General features: G+C 50.7%; 2 protein-coding genes across 3 annotated transcripts in view; both read right to left on the reverse strand.

Annotated features, from left to right (window-relative positions):
• Window positions 1-10,138, reverse strand: part of HOXA5 (homeobox A5) — a 32,975-nt gene extending 22,837 nt beyond the window's left edge. Inside the window, exons 1-3 of one of the 2 annotated variants that reach the window (XR_004682050.1) lie at window positions 9,224-10,138; window positions 7,936-8,247; window positions 6,246-6,349 (exon numbers count right to left, since the gene is read on the reverse strand). Coding sequence is in view for 1 of the 2 variants with exons in the window: in XM_035020793.1 (XP_034876684.1) it covers window positions 7,997-8,247; window positions 9,224-10,118 (1,146 nt within the window). In the remaining variant the exon portion in view is untranslated. Of the gene's footprint in view, window positions 1-6,245; window positions 6,350-7,745; window positions 8,248-9,223 lie in introns of those variants that run through there. The other variant, XM_035020793.1, reaches the window with a different exon arrangement.
• A 1,648-nt stretch (window positions 10,139-11,786) lies between these two features.
• HOXA6 (homeobox A6) lies at window positions 11,787-16,598 on the reverse strand. Its single transcript, XM_035020798.1, has 2 exons — window positions 13,488-16,598; window positions 11,787-12,092 (listed from the first exon to the last, which is right to left on the reverse strand). The coding sequence occupies exons 1-2, from the start codon at window positions 13,927-13,929 to the stop codon at window positions 11,833-11,835; spliced, it is 702 nt and encodes a 233-aa protein (XP_034876689.1). The 5' UTR covers window positions 13,930-16,598; the 3' UTR covers window positions 11,787-11,832.
• Between the last annotated feature and the right edge of the window lie 258 nt (window positions 16,599-16,856).

Raw genomic sequence — 16,856 nt, forward strand, 5'->3', positions numbered from 1 at the left:
GTTAAATCACAAGGCGCGCCCTTCACTAGCCGACATTTTCATATTTGTTAGACGCGCTGACCTGAAGTTCACCTCGGCCTTGGACTTTGCGCTTCTAAAAGGTCTATACAGTGTCTTTTAGAGAGCAGGGTGCTTTGCCCAGGTCACTCCTTCTCAGGGAAAACCAAGGGGAAAAGCAAAGGAAATGTAAACGTAATGGAATGTATTGACTGTATTTGTCCTTTGTTCTTTAGAGCGAGAGAGTTCTCCAGACTGTTCTCTGTCTGAAGCAAGTCTCTGGAGCGCACACGGGAATAGCTGAATTTCAAAATGCCTGATGGTGGCATTTGAGGACTTCCCCGATACCTACACGAGGCATATGATTTTAGGGAAGCAATACTGTTTCAGCCATTCGGCCAAGGAGCAGTTTCCTTGTAGTAGTTTATAATAGTGCACACAACCCACACATAAGGATTGAAATGTGTATCTGGATTAAACATGAATTTTAACCTGAATTGTGTGAGAGGCCTAAAGATAAAAATCCTCCAAATAAAAAAGTAGGTACTCTAAAAGCAATAACTTCTGCAGGTACTTTTTTTTTTTCTTTTAACTTTAAAACTGGCTCAGGGGTGTCTATGCTTATTGAAGTTGATATGCTTCTAAGGTGTGGCACGCTTTTAACCAATAATACGATAACAAGGTTTTCTTGAAGAGACACATAATTGTCTTGGTGAGTAATAGAGGGGGTTTCAGTTTTCTTCATTTCACTAGCCCAGATGTGGTGAAGTGTTCATTGCTATAACAGCAATCACCACGGTTGTTTCCTTTCGTCTATTTTCATCTGGCACACCCCCATTTGGCTTCAAGCTCTTGGCCAGAGTGAAAACTTTACACATTGCACATTGGAAGCAATCTGATTACTTCCATGAAGGCAGTGCTTAGGAAATATTTACTTTACCACTAAACGTACCTGGCACCAGCAAATCCAATCAACCAGAATATATTGGGATGATCTTAAATATCCCTGCAAGAGTCCACCTTCTGAGTAGTTGAATTAACTCATCTCTAAAGTTAAAAGGGAAAACGTAGAAAAAAAATTCATTTTTCTCTTCTGTTTTCCTACTCTGATTACTTGAAGATCAGTACATAGAAGAGGACAATAGAAAACAGAAAACAGATTCTAATGGCACCAACATTTACAGCTAACATAGGTGCATAAAAAATAAAATATTGTTTAGTTCTCCAGTTGCAACTCACACATGAGGCATGGTTCCAGTTGACTTCCTCAACACACTATTCCCTTTCTTTTCTACTCTCCCACCCTTCCTCCTGAGCTTGCTTCCCCTCTCCTTAGCTTTTATTCCAAATGTATTTTTAAAGAGTATTTTCTGGAGAAGAGAAGTTCCTCACGGTGGTCTTAACGAAATGGTCTGGCATTTGTGGATTCCATTTTCTTGTTCAAATGGCATATTCTTTTCAGTTTAGTTATCCACTTACAGATTGTAGCATTTCTCTTACATTTGGTTTTGGGTTAACAACAAACATAGTGAAAATTTTCCAACAACAGGAACATTTTCATGGTACCAATAAGCATTTTGTCCCTGGTGGAGTGTGGAAGAATCCTGCCCTTGCGGGAGCATTTCCACTTCCTTCCTTCCCTTCCCAGCTCTGAGAACTCTTTGCATTTAGTGGGTGGAGGTTGCAGAAAAACCATTCTGTGTTTGAAAATTGCAAAGAATACATTTTGTGAGAAGTGCCTGTGCCTGCCCTTGTTCTCACAAACTTGAGGAATCATTATATGTGTGAAAAAGAAAAAGAAACTGTCCAATCAAAATAACAATTTTCAACTAAAGGAAGTGTCCTGCTGGGTTCTCTTGCCTCTGAAGATATGATGATACCTTGAAAACTTGCTACATTATTTCTTAAAGGTCCACTGATGAGTTTTGAGCTTCTTAATTTTGTGACAAACCCACAGACTCCTGGTTCTCCAACATCTAAGGTGTTGGTGTTTCAGTAATCTATGCCTATTTACCTGCTGCTATTCCCTCAGAATGGGAGCGATAATTCAAGATGAAATACAGCATGTATTACTCTTGAAAAGAGGAATTTTCTATCCTTTCCTCCGTAATTGAGGTCATTCAACCACTAGGGTTCACCTGGAGTCCATACCATGATACACGCGTCACTCCGAGCCATTTTATCTTTTGTGCTGATAGTCAAGATCGCAGCTCTAACATTGACATCAAACTCTGTCTGGGCAGATGACTAAGAGTGCTGTACAACATAAACTTTTGACCCTCAACTTTTTGACCCGCAGTTGCAACGCACTAGCCACAAAGATACACAAAGCTGTGCCTCTTCTTTCAGGGGGAAGGGGCCCCCCAGGATCTCAGGGACACCCTGCTTCTGCCACTGCCTTTTGGATTAAGAGGGTGAATTGGATATTCTTGGGTGTTTGTGACGGTATTTCCTGTCAAACCAGCCTCCTACCTCTTTTTGTCAGCACTTAAATAGGAGGGAGATTATTTTTAAAATCACTCATCATCACATTTACAGGGAAAATCTGGAATAGGAGGATGGAATCTCAAAAAAAAAAAAGTGAAAGAAAAAAGAAGACAGGGAGAAAGCAGGCAGTGGGAGTTGGAGACATTTTTTTTTTCTTTATTTAAAAATAAAGATGCAGCCCTAATTGTTGGGAGAGCTGGCCCAGGCAGGCGAGTTGACTGTGAACTTGTACTAAAGCGTGCTCTGCTGGCGATTCCTAGGGTGTGCAGATTTATCTTCTCTGCATTTACTTAACCCGGCAGTGAACTGCACGGGCGTCATTTGTTAGGCGATGACAGACTTCACCTCCAGCAAGGGCTGCTTCACAAAATCGCAATAATTACCCAATAACCTTCATAACAAATATTATTATTGAAAAGACCGGTTTGTGGGGAGGGGACCTGGTGGAAGAAGGACAGCTTTCTTTGTGAAAACCACCAAACAAAACAGACCTAGGCAGACCTTCCAGTTCTGGGGTTTACAATGGCCAGGACTGTGCTTCCCCTCTCCTATGTGGGTGGGAACCTGGGCTGACCCCCTCAGCCTTGTCTGGAAGCCCCGTTTATAGTTTTGTCACTGACTAGAAAGAAATTCTGCCTTAGAAGCCAAAGGGATGGAGCCCACAACATTCTGCACTCTCCATGGTGGGCAAACCTCAGACAGACTCCCGAGCTAAGGCAGGGGAAAGGCTTCGAAGGGCATCTTTTAAGCTAAAAGGATTGTTTTCCTCTTTAATAGCCCATCTTTCAGGATGTAATTTGCTCTCCCCTCACTAATTGCTTGGATATAATACTCTTCACATCTCAACAAACGAACATGACTCTATTTCTGGTAGAGAATTCTGTCCTGCTCTCCCAGAGCCGCCAACAATGAAGCAGGGGAAAGAGCAGGAGAAAAGGAATATATGCATATCAGCATAATGTTGTGAAATTAGACCATGGAAACCCTAACAAACCCCTAAGTAATTGTGACTAGAAGCTTCCTATTATATTTATAGTTCAGGAAATATTGTCTCTTCAGCTTGTAGAAACAAACGAGGCCCTGCACATACTGGACACCTTCTCCTTTTACAACATGAGGAGCACAGACACTCCTGCCACCAGCTGAGGCTGGATGTCTTCATAAAGCCCTTAATGACAGAGATTTTTTTCTAAGTAAGTTCCTCTGCAAAAACTCCACCAAAGAATGAACAAGAAGAAATAACTTATCTACAAAATGAGCAGATAACCAGCCATCCTCTTTACTATGCTTCCTATGAAAATAGGAAGAAAAAAATGTCTCCAATAACGCTCACATTGGTCTGACTGGATGCTGTATTTTTAAAAAGTCATTTAACTCCTTGTGAGTTAACCTGTTCTCTTAGGAACTCTGAACTTTCACAAAGATTACAACAGACAGAAATAAGCAAGCTGATAATATATATAGCCTGTATTTTTTTTTTTTTTAGTTCATGGAAAAGATTCTCTACATTGGGTAATGCTGGATATCGGTCCAACAGCCTTTCTGCCCATTCCCACACCCAGGGTGGGATGTGGCCACGGACGTGGTGTGGACGCTTCCTCCGGGCAAGTTACTCAAGTGAACCTGCCAGAAGCCCTATCGCTCTTTTTTTCCCTGCTACTAATTTTAGTCACCAAGAAATCACTAAAGCAAGATCACCAAATGAGTAACTAAAATAAAAACTTAACCCAATATTTTCCAGTAAAGAACTCAAAAGTCAGAGCAGCAAAACAGACTCCAGAATTCTCACAGACACACAAAATGACAAAAGAGAACCCAAATAGAGTTTATATTCTGGTTCCCATTAAGATGCGGACACATCTTCCTGAGTGCTGAAATATCAGTACTTTAATAGGTCACGCAGGATGACTTCAGGGATTTGCCTTGCCACTGTTACAGAGAAGTGGGACTTGTGGGAGGGTTTTGATTTTTCGAAAAACTTCCCAGGTTTGTTTTTTGGACCTCTGACTTTGGGGACAACTGTTGGACCTATGCTGAGTTTAAGTGGCCTCTGCACAATAAAGTTTGTTGAAATTCCAAAACTATACCTTAATTTCTTTTTTCACTTTAAGCACTCAGTAAATATCTTTACCAATGAGCACTTGCAGAATACTATCTAGCTCCTAAGGAGAAAAGCATTTGGCGACAGAAGGTCCTATTTCTTTTTTTTTATTTCATTTCTGAGCTGGAGAATTTGGTCTAATTCTTCAGAGGGAGTGTGGGAAATCTGCTAGGTCCCTTGTGGGTACCCATCCAGAAAAAGACCCCTGGACAGGCCACAGCATCCCCAGTCACTTTGCCACTGAAGAATGTGAGGGTTTGGGGCCAGAGGGGGTGGTGGCTGAGGCCAAGTTGGAATTGTACCCAGGAAAAATTTATTTCACCTTACTTCATTGTAGGTGCAATATTGGGAACTGTTTTGGAAATCATAGATTATGTAAATTTCCTGGGATCAAACAGAAAGAGCAGCTAACAAAAGAAAGGCGGAAATCTCCTACTGACAAACGACCAATTTCTTCCCTAAACTATCCTTTATGACGTGTCAGGAAAAACAACCTAATGGCTCTGGGGACTTTTAAGTTGGGCATTGAAGACACCTTGACTTCCCCCCAAACTTTAGGGCACAGTTTGGAAGACAGAATTTGCCTGTATGTTGAGGGGGAGTAAATGTCTCTAATCTTTAGTGTTACCTAAGAGGATCCCTAAGTTGCCTTTTGAGCGTCCTGTGCCTGCAGGTCTTAATTCTACAAAGGAGGAGAGGAAAAGGAACGAAGAGAGGGAGAAGAAAGGGAAGGCGGAAGAAAAGAAAGCGCTTTAACTCCTTTCATTTAGCCTGGGGATTCAAAGACTAAAGTTAAATCCGGCCATAAAGTTTATTGCTTCAGACTCACAGGCGGGTGAGAACAGTCCCACCGAAATAAAAAGAACGTGCAGGCAAACAAGGTTCAGGGCCTGGTCCCGGGTGCGGGGGGAGGGGATGGTGAGCCCTCCCCCCAGGTGGGGACCCGCCGTCCCCACAGTCCTGGGCTCGGCCTGGCAACCCAGGGGCCCAGCCTGGAGGTGCGGCCCGCGCCTCGCCGGCCTCTGCCACCCTCCGGCTCGCTCACGAGCCAGCCTGAAACTCGGCCCCGAAGGCAGCCGTCTCAATTCAGTGCTGCCAAATGACCCCGGCCCGCGAAGACATATTGCCGCAGCCCCGTAAGGAATCCCGCCAGAGTCCGCCTCGGCCCTGCCTGGGCCTTTCTTTCAAACTCCAAGCACTCCGCAGCGCAGCGCGGCCCTCGGCGCCCGCGGCCCGGCGCCCCACAGTCTCCCAGCCCCCACCCTAGGGCTCCGCTACCCCTCGACGAGCCAGCCGAGCCAGCCCCGCCAGCCCCGGAATGGGGGGCGGCCTTGCCAAGTCTCCGCACACAGGCCCATTCGAACACAAAAATCATCTTTTGCACGCCGGCGAGAGCAGCGGAAGTCATTAACATTCGCGGTTGTGCAGCAATTAAAGTTAGGCCTGGGGACGCGGCGGCCACAGGCGCTTTTCACCGGGGTGCCTCCGCAGAGCTGGCTCCTGGCGCTGCTAATGTGGGCAGAGGAAAAGTTGGCTCTGCCCTTTTGAATTCAGAGGCAACCTCAGAGTTATTGAACCAGAGAGAGAGAGAGAGAGAGATCGAGGAAGAAAGTTTTCCAGAGTACAAATAAACTTGAAAGCGCTCAGGAGGCGAGCTTACCTTAACTCGGAGGGAGCCATTTTTCAGAGAGTTTTGAGAACTTGTGGTTTGGACACTTCTGGACCTAAAATTGACAATTTGAATGACCGGGCGGCACACGTAGCCTGCAAAAGAGTCAAATGGAGTCCAGCGTCAGTGAGATTATATGTTATGTGGTATATAATGTTGGATGTCAACTCCCCAAAACCATAAAACTTACTTTAATGGCCCCACGTGACGTTTTATAGCCAGTGAGCCGATCTGTCTGTGCTATGGATGATTTTACGATCTAATTCATAGACAAAACCCTATTCATTTGGCACCCAAATGTCATATAGCCGGAACTGGGGCTTATAAAGTTTACTGTTTTATAACTTTTAAAAGGAAAGACGGCATCAGTGTAAGCAGTCGGTAAATGTGCAAATCTCTAGTTGCGCTTTAGCTGCTCTGAGGAGTTTCCCAATCGAGCTAGGATGGGGTAAGTACCTTCCATTTGTAGCGAATTAATTGTAGCAAAAGAAGCCAACTGGGCTCAGGGTGAGGAATGGGAAGGGGTGCCTGGGTGGGTTAGGGGAAGAGGGTTTGGGAGCCACGACCTGGCGCAGCAGCCTCTTCAGCAAGTGGAGGCCTAGGATGACCTTAGGGAAGAGGCAGCATCTGTGTGGGCCCTGAGGGCTGCTAACAAAGCCCTGTGCTTTTGCTCCTTTCTCTCTCTTCCTCTTTTTTTTTTGTACCCAGCAAGTTATCTTGGTTTCCTCAGAGATGGGCAGGTTGGACTCAGGCTTTGGAACCACCTACAGCTTTTCCACCTTCTGCCCTGAACTCTGATGGGTCAGAGCTAGGGAGGTCGCGGGTCAGGGTGTTGGTCTGAGGTCTCCTTGCGCAAGGCAGGCTGCTCAGGTAGCCTCAGACTCACTGCCTTCCAGCACTGGACAGACAGAAGAGCAGAAAGAGCCGCTTGCTACTTTGGCACAAACCAGACCAAGAGAACTTACAATAGAAAGTTTATTTTTTTGTTTCCAGTCAGTATTTTTTCCTTAAAAAAAAAAAAAAAAAAAAAAAAAAAAAAAAAGCTGATCACAGTTTGCTTAAACAGCCAGACTCGGACAATATTTGTAACTTTGTTCACAAAAACATACATCACTGAAGCTGAGCTTATGAGAGCCACTTCCAGAGTTCGTGCAAAGGGTCCTACAAAGGCACGCAGGGACACACCGCTCGGAGTCACAGTTTTCGTCACAGAGCCACTAGTCACTACACATCAAACAAGTTAAGTTGTGTCTCATCAAGTCACCTCTACAACAGCATTAATTACACAAGGAATATAGGTAGTTTGAATAAAAATATCTTTAACAGCTTGGAGCTATTGAGACAGGAACACTTCCACTCACATGCACAGTTAAACAACTGGAGTGCAACACACAACATTGGCACTAAACGAGGTTGAAGGGGGACATTTTTGTGTGTTTTTTTTCTCTTTTTTGTTATAGTTACTTCAAGTAACACAGCTTGCTTCATATAAATAAGTTAAAACATCTATTTTTTTTTTTTTCAAGACAAAGCCATTCAGGACAAAGAGATGAACAGAAAGCAGATCTACTTATACAGGCGCTATAATGGCAATAAACAGGCTCATGATTAAAAGATGAATTAGGGCAACGAGAACAGGGCTTCTTCACAGAAGGAACACAAGGGAGTTTCAGAAAGTCACCTTAGTACTGACACTACGCGGGATCCGCTAATACTGCTCAGTACTTTAAATGCTCAAATACTCAGGGGCGGAAGGCCCCTCCCGCCGCCGCCATGCTCATGCTTTTCAGCTTATTATCTTTTTTCCACTTCATTCTCCGGTTTTGGAACCAGATTTTAATTTGTCTCTCGGAGAGGCAAAGAGCATGTGCTATTTCAATCCTTCTTCGGCGGGTCAGGTAGCGGTTGAAGTGGAACTCCTTCTCCAGCTCCAGGGTCTGGTAGCGCGTGTAGGCCGTCCGGGCCCTTTTGCCTTCCGGGCCGCCTATGTTGTCTGCAACAGAAAAGTCGGCGATTTAGCCACCAACTCCTCAGTCCCTGGTTACCCAAGTCGAGCTAGGGTCCTGAGCAGGGAACAGGGGAGAAAAGCTCAACAAGTCCTCTCTCCTCGCCCGCCCACCCCTCCAGAATTTCCTTCCCTCTTCCTTTCTAGAGAGAAAACAATACAATTTGGACTCTGGGAACAATCGGCCCATCTGAGGCTGGAGCCGCGCGTCCCGGAGGATCGCCCGGCTTTCCTTCACCCCTCTCCTGCCCTCTGGCCCTGCCCCTGGCGTCCTGAGGCGGGGCAGAGCCCTCCCAGGCAGCCCACCTCTCAGAAACCCACGGAAGCAAGGCCCTTTCCTGAGCGCCCAAGTGGCCTCCAGGTCACCCTCCCTTAAAGTTCCAGCCCCGCGAGCCGCCTTCTGTTCCAGCCTGCACGCTTGGGGCGCCTGCTTTCTTTTTCTTCCCTTTCCTGCTGTCCCTTCTGCTCCCAAACTTCAGAATCCCGCCGGCTCTCGCCTCGATTATTCCCCCCCAAGCCCCTTTTCGGGGACTCTAATTAGTAACGCTGTTTCCCCAGCGTAGCCCTCCTCATAAATTATCCGCCCTGACAAGCCCGATTCACGGCCCCTACTGCCATCCTCTACCTCTCTGCGCCCTGCTCGGCTGGCCTGACCCGGGAGCGCGTTCCGAGGCGCTGGGGTTCGATATGGGATTTTTCCTTTTCCCCCGGTTTCAACATCTAAACTTGCCTGGCCAGCGGCCCTTCTTCTACCCCCCCCTCCCATTTGCGAGCGTTGGGCACTGCAGAGACGAGAAGGTGAAAGGAGGAAGGCAGGGGAAGGAGAACGGCGGGGAGAGACTCCACAGGGCTGGGAGAGGCGAGACCAGGAGAGAGATGGGGAGAGAGGGCGGTAAAGAAGAGAAGGGGGACCGAGAGCCGCGCCCCCCGCAGCCGCGTGGATTTAGAGAAAGGCTGGCTTTACCATGACTTATGTGCAGCTTGCGCATCCAGGGGTAGATCTGGGGTTGGGCGGGCGGCGCCGGGCTCGGCTCGCTCTGCGCGCTCGCCTGCTCGCTGCTGGCGGGGGCGTCCTCCTCGGCTCCGGACGCCGTGCCAACCCCCTCTCTGCTGCTGATGTGGGTGCTGCCGGCGTTGGCCGAGGCGCCGCTGGAGTTGCCCAGGGAGTTTTTCCCGCCGTGGTGGCTGTCGCTGCCGGGCGAGGGGGCCACGGCGGAGCAGGGCAGCGGGTCGGGCGGAGGCGAGTGCGTGGACGTGGCCGGCTGGCTGTACCTGGGCTCGGCAGGCGCCGCGCTGGCGCCGGCCGCGTAGCTGCGGGCGCGCTCCCCGGAGCCAAAGTGGCCGGAGCCTGAGCGGCCGACGCTGAGATCCATGCCATTGTAGCCGTAGCCGTACCTGCCGGAGTGCATGCTCGCCGAGTCCCTGAATTGCTCGCTCACGGAACTATGATCTCCATAATTATGCAACTGGTAGTCCGGGCCATTTGGATAGCGACCGCAAAATGAGTTTACAAAATAAGAGCTCATTTGTTTTTTGATATGTGTGCTTGATTTGTGGCTCGCGGTCGTTTGTGCGTCTATAGCACCCTTGCACAATTTATGATGAATTATGGAAATGACTGGGACATGTACTTGGTTCCCTCCTACGTAGGCACCCAAATATGGGGTACGACTTCGAATCACGTGCTTTTGTTGTCCAGTCGTAAATCCTGCCTGATGACCTCTAGAGGTAAACTCGTGCACTAATGGGGGAGTTGGGTGGAGGCGAGAGGGGTGGCGCGCGCGCCCTAGGCGCGTGCCCGCCACCCGCCGCCGCCGTTCAGTCGGACTCGAGCGCCACCCGCTGGAGGCAGGGCGCATCGCTCCGCTTCCGACCCAGGGCTGCAAGGGCCGGGGTCGAATTGAGGTTACAGCCCATTATGGCAAAATTATTGCATTTCCCTCGCAGTTCCATTAGGATGTACCAATTGTGAGGCCGTCAGCTGCCGATCGCGCGCCCGGCGAGGATGCAGAGGATTGGGGGGAGATGGTGACTTGGATTTTATTTACAACAACTTTATTTCCCCGCTGTGCAGCCCCTCTTATTTTTGTGTCGAGGTTGGGGTCGGTTCTGCCCGTCGTGCCGGCAGCTCTGAAATTTGAAAATACAGATATCACCTTCGGGGAAGGGGGGAGGCCGTTTAGCCAATTGGAGAAATAAATCCTGCCCGCAGCAGCAGCTACAATTACGGCTCTGTTTTTCTGTGAGTGCATGAGGGACAGTGTCCCTGCCGCTCTTAAATGACAGGCGTCTATTAAAGATAGCTTTTGTGTAGTGTTTCTCCGAGGCGAGGTCAAATTCCATACACTTTTATAACCGGAGTCGATTTTTCTTTCGTGTAAATATGGTTTTCGTGTCATTAGTTCGCTATTTGATTTGCTTTAAGTATCCAATCTGGAGAATCTTCACCACCAGGTCCCTTTCCTCGAGGCAGCCGGGCCCCAAGTTGGAGGGTTCTCCCTGAACCCAGCGAGTGGGCCCAGACTCCCCGCAGCCACAGAAGCTGCTTGGAGCCTGAGGATCCTTGGGCCGAATTATTAGGGTCTTGCTTAGACCTCCAGGAGCAAAATGAGGGTGCTAATGGAAGCATTTCGTGGCAGTGCCTAGTATCTTCGTAGTTATTTTCCTGGGTCCTGAAAGACGAAAGTAAATCACAAATAAAGCCGAAAGGCATGAGGGGTACTTCCCGCTGGAGGCTGAGCGTTCCAGTCACCCCTGGCACATTTGGAAACCAGGACTCTTGCCGTTCCCATGGCCTTGAGCCCCCTCCTTAGGTCCTGAAAGCTACTCTGGTAGCAGCGCAGGCATTATCGGAGGCGGGGATCCGGGATCCGGGATCCGGAGCTGGAGTCTTCGGGAGCCCAGTCTCTCCGGGGGCTGTGAAGTTCCACCCGCGCCCAGGTTGGATCCGCTCGGCTGAGGCTGCTTCTCTTCCACGGACGGTTGCGCGCGGGGCCGAGAGACTAGGCTGTCTCAGGGCCCCCTTTGTTCCTCACGCTTCTTCCTGTCTAGGAGCGGCCTTGGATGCCACCGCAGTGCTGGGGCCCCAGCCTTTAGGCCCCCTCTTTCCAGTGGCCTGAGTCGATTTGGTGGTGACGTCCGGGACTTGGTGGCGAGGGAAAGGGGCGAAAACGCCCAGACACCAAAAGGAGCTCGGCCCAGGTTCTTTCCTCTCCAGCACCCCCGCGTCCCGAGCTCAGGGGCACGCAAAGGCGCTAGCACAAGAGCCGGGGACGAATTCGGGGCGCGCCCTGGGATCCGGAGCCGGCTAGGGCAGCCTTGGAGAGCGGGACTGTATGTGCAGTGCGCCCCGCTCCACCGCTGGGATTGGCTGTGTGTAGGATTTTTTTTTTTTTTTTTTTTTTTTTTTGGTAAGAAATAAATGCTCAGGCGTTTGCAAAGCTCCCGGCTCCCCTGAAGCTGCAGAGGCCCCCCGGATGGGAGCAGGCGGGGGAGGAAAGTTGGGGAGCAGGCGAAGGCAAGGGGGCAAAGCCGAGGGAGGTTGCGGCGCTGGCCTGGTCCCTGCCCAGGCGTCTACTCGCCCGCCTTTGCCTCAGCCTCCTCCCCGCTGGGCTGTGTGGAGTTGATGAGTTTATTTTCCTTTTTCCACTTCATGCGGCGGTTCTGGAACCAGATCTTGATCTGGCGCTCGGTGAGGCAGAGCGCGTTGGCGATCTCGATGCGGCGGCGCCGCGTCAGGTAGCGGTTGAAGTGGAACTCCTTCTCCAGCTCCAGCGTCTGGTAGCGCGTGTAGGTCTGGCGGCCTCGGCGCCCGTGACTCCCATACACAGCACCTGCGGGTAGAAATGGCCGGGCGCCGGTGAGCCAGGATCCTGGCAGCCGAACCAGTCAGACCCGCGCCCGGCTCCCCTGGCCTCTAAACTGGAAACCACCCGCCTCCACTCCAGTCTCTTTCGCTATGTCTAAGGCCAAAAGCCGGCAGGATGGGAGAAGATTATTTCATACCAAGCGAGATGTTTTTCACCTAAAACAACTTGGAGTGAGAAGTTACTGTTTTTGAAAAATCTGCTCTGTAAGAAAACCATTACAAGCAACAGAATAGAATGAGCATTCTTAATTCGGGGTACCTGAGTCGTGTTTTTGTGGGAGTGTAGGGTGTGTGTCTGGAAGTGATGGGTGTGGAACCCTGTGAGTAGGGTGGACACTCGGAATTCACACACGGATCTCTGTGAAGGTGTTACTGTGGCCAGACATGACAGGACTCAACATGGTTTTTTTTCTTTTAAAGATGAAAAATGGTCAGCCCTCTCAAATCTTTGCAAACTCCCCCCCCCCCAAATTATATGGTCCTTCTGAGAAAAGCAGAGCTCCCTTGAAAAAACAAGTGGATCTTAAAGCAAAACACTATCAGTTTAAAAATCTGCATTAGGTTCTGCCCTGCTCCAAGGATTCTCTGTCGAATTTTTGGAAACCAGAGGCAAAGGGATGGAGCTATGGGCCATCTGGGGTTTCTGGAAATGTAGGACTGTGATGGGCTATCTGTACTGGTGCCAAAGGAGGCCATGAGTGGGGGGCTCCCCCCAAGCTGGGTGTGTGAGACTCAGGCAGGGCCTCAAAAGGAGGCAGAAGTTGGCTAAGAGGGAGCAATTGAGTGGAAGGGGGAGGAGGGAAGGGAGGAGAAAGAAAAAATCCTGAGGCTGGGGATGTGGCCCTCCAAGGCTTTAGGGAGACACTAGGAGAGGCCAAATGAGAGCCTCTATCTATATAGGTTTCTGAAAGGCAGAAAGGAGAGGGGTTGGGGAGTAAAGGGGAGTTACCAGTGATGGTTGCAGAAGGCCATCTCTGCTTGGGGATCTGAGCAGGGTGTTACGAGGGGGAAGTGTGGGCAGGCACTCCCTCCCATGCAGCCTAGCTGTGTGTTCAGGTTGCCCCTGTCACAGAGTCTCACATAGAGTGGTAGTGACCCCTCTCGATCCCCTAAGGTGTCACCTTACATGGATACAAGTGCCTTCACTCTGCCACAGCTTGATTGCCTCACTGGGAATGGGCTGGTTTTTGTATTTGCTTTTTAATCTCTTAAAAAAGCCAAAGAAACTTTGTTCATTCTCTCCTCCTTGCTTTCTATTTCCTCTTTCTACTTTCTCTGTCTCCTCCTTCCTTCCTCCTTTCCCTGCCCCTTTCCCCCTCTCCCTCTACTCTCTTGCGGGGGCTGCAGGGAAATGCCTTACCCGCGCAGGAGTTCATCCGCTGCATCCAGGGGTAAACAGGGCTCGTGTACTTCCGGTCGGTGCCTTCGTCATGGAGGGCTTTGCCCGGCACGCTGCTGCTGTCGGGTTTGTACTGCTGCTCGGGAGCAAAGTGCAGGTAGTCCCCGGGGCCCCTCTGCTTGCCACTGCCCGAGGGCGAGGCGCCACTGAGGTCCTTATCAGAATAGAAACACGAGGCCCCGTACTCGTAGGACGCCCGGTTGCAGGCCAGGACCGAGTTGGACTGTTGGTAGAAACAAGGTGAGGTGCACGTCTTGTCCGGGAGGCTCGACGCCCCGTACGAGGCCGGGAAGGGCCTCAGCGCGTCATAGCCGGCCGGGTAGAGGGGCAGCTGGCCCAAGAAGGAGTCCTGGCCGCTGGGCAGGCTCCCGGGGAAAGTGGGATTCACAAAATAGGAACTCATTTGCGCGCCCCTCTGCAGGACTGTGATTTGTTGTGTATTAGTACATCTGGCTATAACTATTAGTAGTCATCGAACTGGTTTGTTTCTGGATGGCCGAACGCCAAAAGCGACAGCCGCAAATCGCACCAGCTGACGCGGCGGCGGCCAATGGGAGCGAGCGCCGGAGCCCGCTCCCCGGGGACCGCGGCGACCGAGGCAGCAAAGTTACAAACAGCCCCCAGCCCGCCCGCCCGCCGCCCGCCCGGCAGATTAATGGGCGCGCACAGCCAGCCGGCCCGGCTCTCTTCCCGAACGCCAGCGGCGGGCACGGCCCGGGTAGGGGCGTGCGAATCAGGCCGGGGTAGGGGCCCTAGAGCCCGGGCCGCCGCAAAGGGCCCGCCAGGCCCGCTCCTTCCTCCTCCCCTTTTTGCCTGGTCGGATTTTGCTGGGTTTTCTTTCCAAACAGGAAACCTGACAGCCCCGCGCCCGGAGGGGCGGTGACAACGAAGGCTTTGCTCCCCGTCGGCCTGCCCTGAGTTTGCCCCTCCCTCTGCACTCCCCTACCGGTGGGTGCGGGTTCCAGAACTGGAGAAGGGGGTCTGAGAACCCAGGCCTTCACGCCCTGCTCCTCACTCCTGCACCTTAGGAATCGGTGCATCCCTTCCTGCTCTCCTTCCCCACCTCCAGCCAGGGCCTGGGCCTCGCTGCCGCGGAAGGCTCACCTCGAGCTGACCACGATGCGGCCAAACGTCTTCCCCCGCCGGCCCCATCCTCCCACATACAACACGTCTCCTTTGAGTCCCGACGGACTCCCCCCTCCAATGGCCAGCGCCTTCGTGGCCTCACAGCACCCCACAAGCTGTGCGTCCCCGTCCCACCTTTGAACCCAGGAACGGAGAGGCCAGAAACCACTGGTTTCAACAAGAAAGGGACCAACAGAGGAGTGGCCTTGAGACCGAGCTCCGAAGCCGGCCGTGGGACCTGCTCTCCTCGCCCAGCACTTGGGACTCGCCCTCCCGATACCCGGACTGCTCAGAGCTGAGACAGATCCAGATGTGGAATCTCTGTCCTCATGCGACCCAAGGTCCCTGCCAAGCCAGGGAGAGAGGGCAGCTGGGATGTCCCAAGGCTGTGAGATCATTGGTGTGCTTGGTTTGTGGGGCACCCTACAGCCCGCACTTTCCTGGGGTGTACCCTCTTCCATGCCTTTCCTGGGACTTCGGGGGCCTGCCACCTGCAGTTGCTCTAAAACCGGGAATAGCTGCTTCACCGGCTCCAGGAACCGTCTGCATTGCTTTTCACCCTGGTCCCAGGCCTGGCCTTCCCCAGACAGGACGTGAAAAGCATGTCCTGGGTTGCTTTCCCTTGCTTGATAGGTGTGCCTTCGAGATAGCTGACTTTTACAGCACATGGATCAATCTCATTTTGTAAAATGTGATATCTTTCCAATGGCATTTTTACAACTGTATTTGTTGGGCTTGTAAAACCCTTGAATTAGCTTTAAAATCCTCAGTTCTGCGGAGGCTGAAGAAAGACTATTTATACAATTTGGTTGAGTTTCCAGAGGATGTTTGTAAGATCTGTAAAACTCTGGTGAATGCAGGCTCATGGGGTTCAGGACTTGGGGGGGTGGCTATGCCCTCCTAGGAATCTGCCAACGACTTCCTTAACCTCTTCCTTGCTTTTTGATTCCCCGCCCCCCTGCCCTCACTTCCCTCAAAGGGGGAAAACTGGGAAAGGACTGGGCTACGGGTAGCCTCCACAGAACCTAGCGAGCACCCTTGAAAGTGGTTTCTCCCCACGCGATGGGGGCTGCACCCAGAAGCTTTCTGCCTGTGCCCCAACCAATCCAAGCTGGGAAAGTTTCTCCCTTCCATATATAAAGAAGGACCTGGCAGGAGAGGATAGAATGTAACATTTCCCTCGAATTTCCTCAGAGAATAGACACGATAGCTGAAAATGAAAACTCAAGTTAAAAATTCTAAAGGGAACTATTTTTTAAAAGCTATGTCCAAAGAAAATCATGTTTGAGTTATTGTTTCTTAAACAAGACCATCAGAAGACAGTGATTTCAAACAAATTATTATTGTGTAAGACAAAAATAACTGTTGGGAGATGTTGATAAATGTTTACATTTATAATTTCTGTGTCATACCTCCAGGTCTCACACAGTATTGGGACTGATGGCAGTTTACTCCATATACTACTATTGTTATTATTTGTTATGTTTTGACTTGGATTCTTGATCTAATAATTACCCCCAGACAATGACAGAATTTGATTTCTCAGCTAAGAGCCAAAAAACATTGTATTTCTAGCTTCTACAGGCGCTGAGATAGAAAAACATAAATTGAAATCTCTACGTGTTAGCCAAGTCTGGTACATCTTATGTTGGCAATGGCCCAATTTATTTCTCCAACCAGCATTAGGTGCCTATATATATATATATATGGAGAGAGAGAGAGAAACAGTGAGAGAGACACACACACACTCTCAGGCAAGAATAGGAGCCCCAGACGCTGGAGGGAGCCTCTCCTGGGATAGTGAGAATGGCTACCAGGACTCTCTCTTCTAGGTCAAAGCCACAGAGAAAGTCCACTTACCTTTCAGCCCCTCTTCAAAGGGGACTGGATGGCGTGCAGGGCCCCACAGTCCGCCCTTTCCCTGGGCTGCCACCTCGACCTCCGCCAGCCTGAAGGGCGGCCTGCCGTGGGGTGGGGGTGGGGGGGACCTTGAGGGCCACCCGGGCCGCCTCCATCTGTAGCCAGGCCATAGCATACAGGTGCGGCCTCTGCCTGTCACAGGCCCTCGCCTGACGCCAAAGCCCGCCTTTCTTGCCATAGTCAATCCTCCTCAAGGGCAGCCAGGCCTGCAGGCCTCGGGACCAGCAGTGGTCTCTCCGATTTCGAAATCCCGAAGCGGGCGCCTTCCCCGCACCAGCGTGCGCC

This window comes from Mirounga leonina, unplaced genomic scaffold (assembly GCF_011800145.1).
Source record: "Mirounga leonina isolate KUSES-001 unplaced genomic scaffold, KU_Mleo_1.0 Mir_174, whole genome shotgun sequence".
NCBI lineage: Eukaryota > Metazoa > Chordata > Mammalia > Carnivora > Phocidae > Mirounga > Mirounga leonina.

Coding starts and splice junctions, on each gene's coding strand:
- HOXA6 (XM_035020798.1), bottom strand. CDS start 13,929: ATGAGTTCCTATTTTGTGAATCCCACTTTCCCCGGGAGCCTGCCCAGC. Junction 12,093..13,487: donor GCGGATGAACTCCTGCGCGG/GTAAGGCATTTC, acceptor TTCTACCCGCAG/GTGCTGTGTATGGGAGTCAC.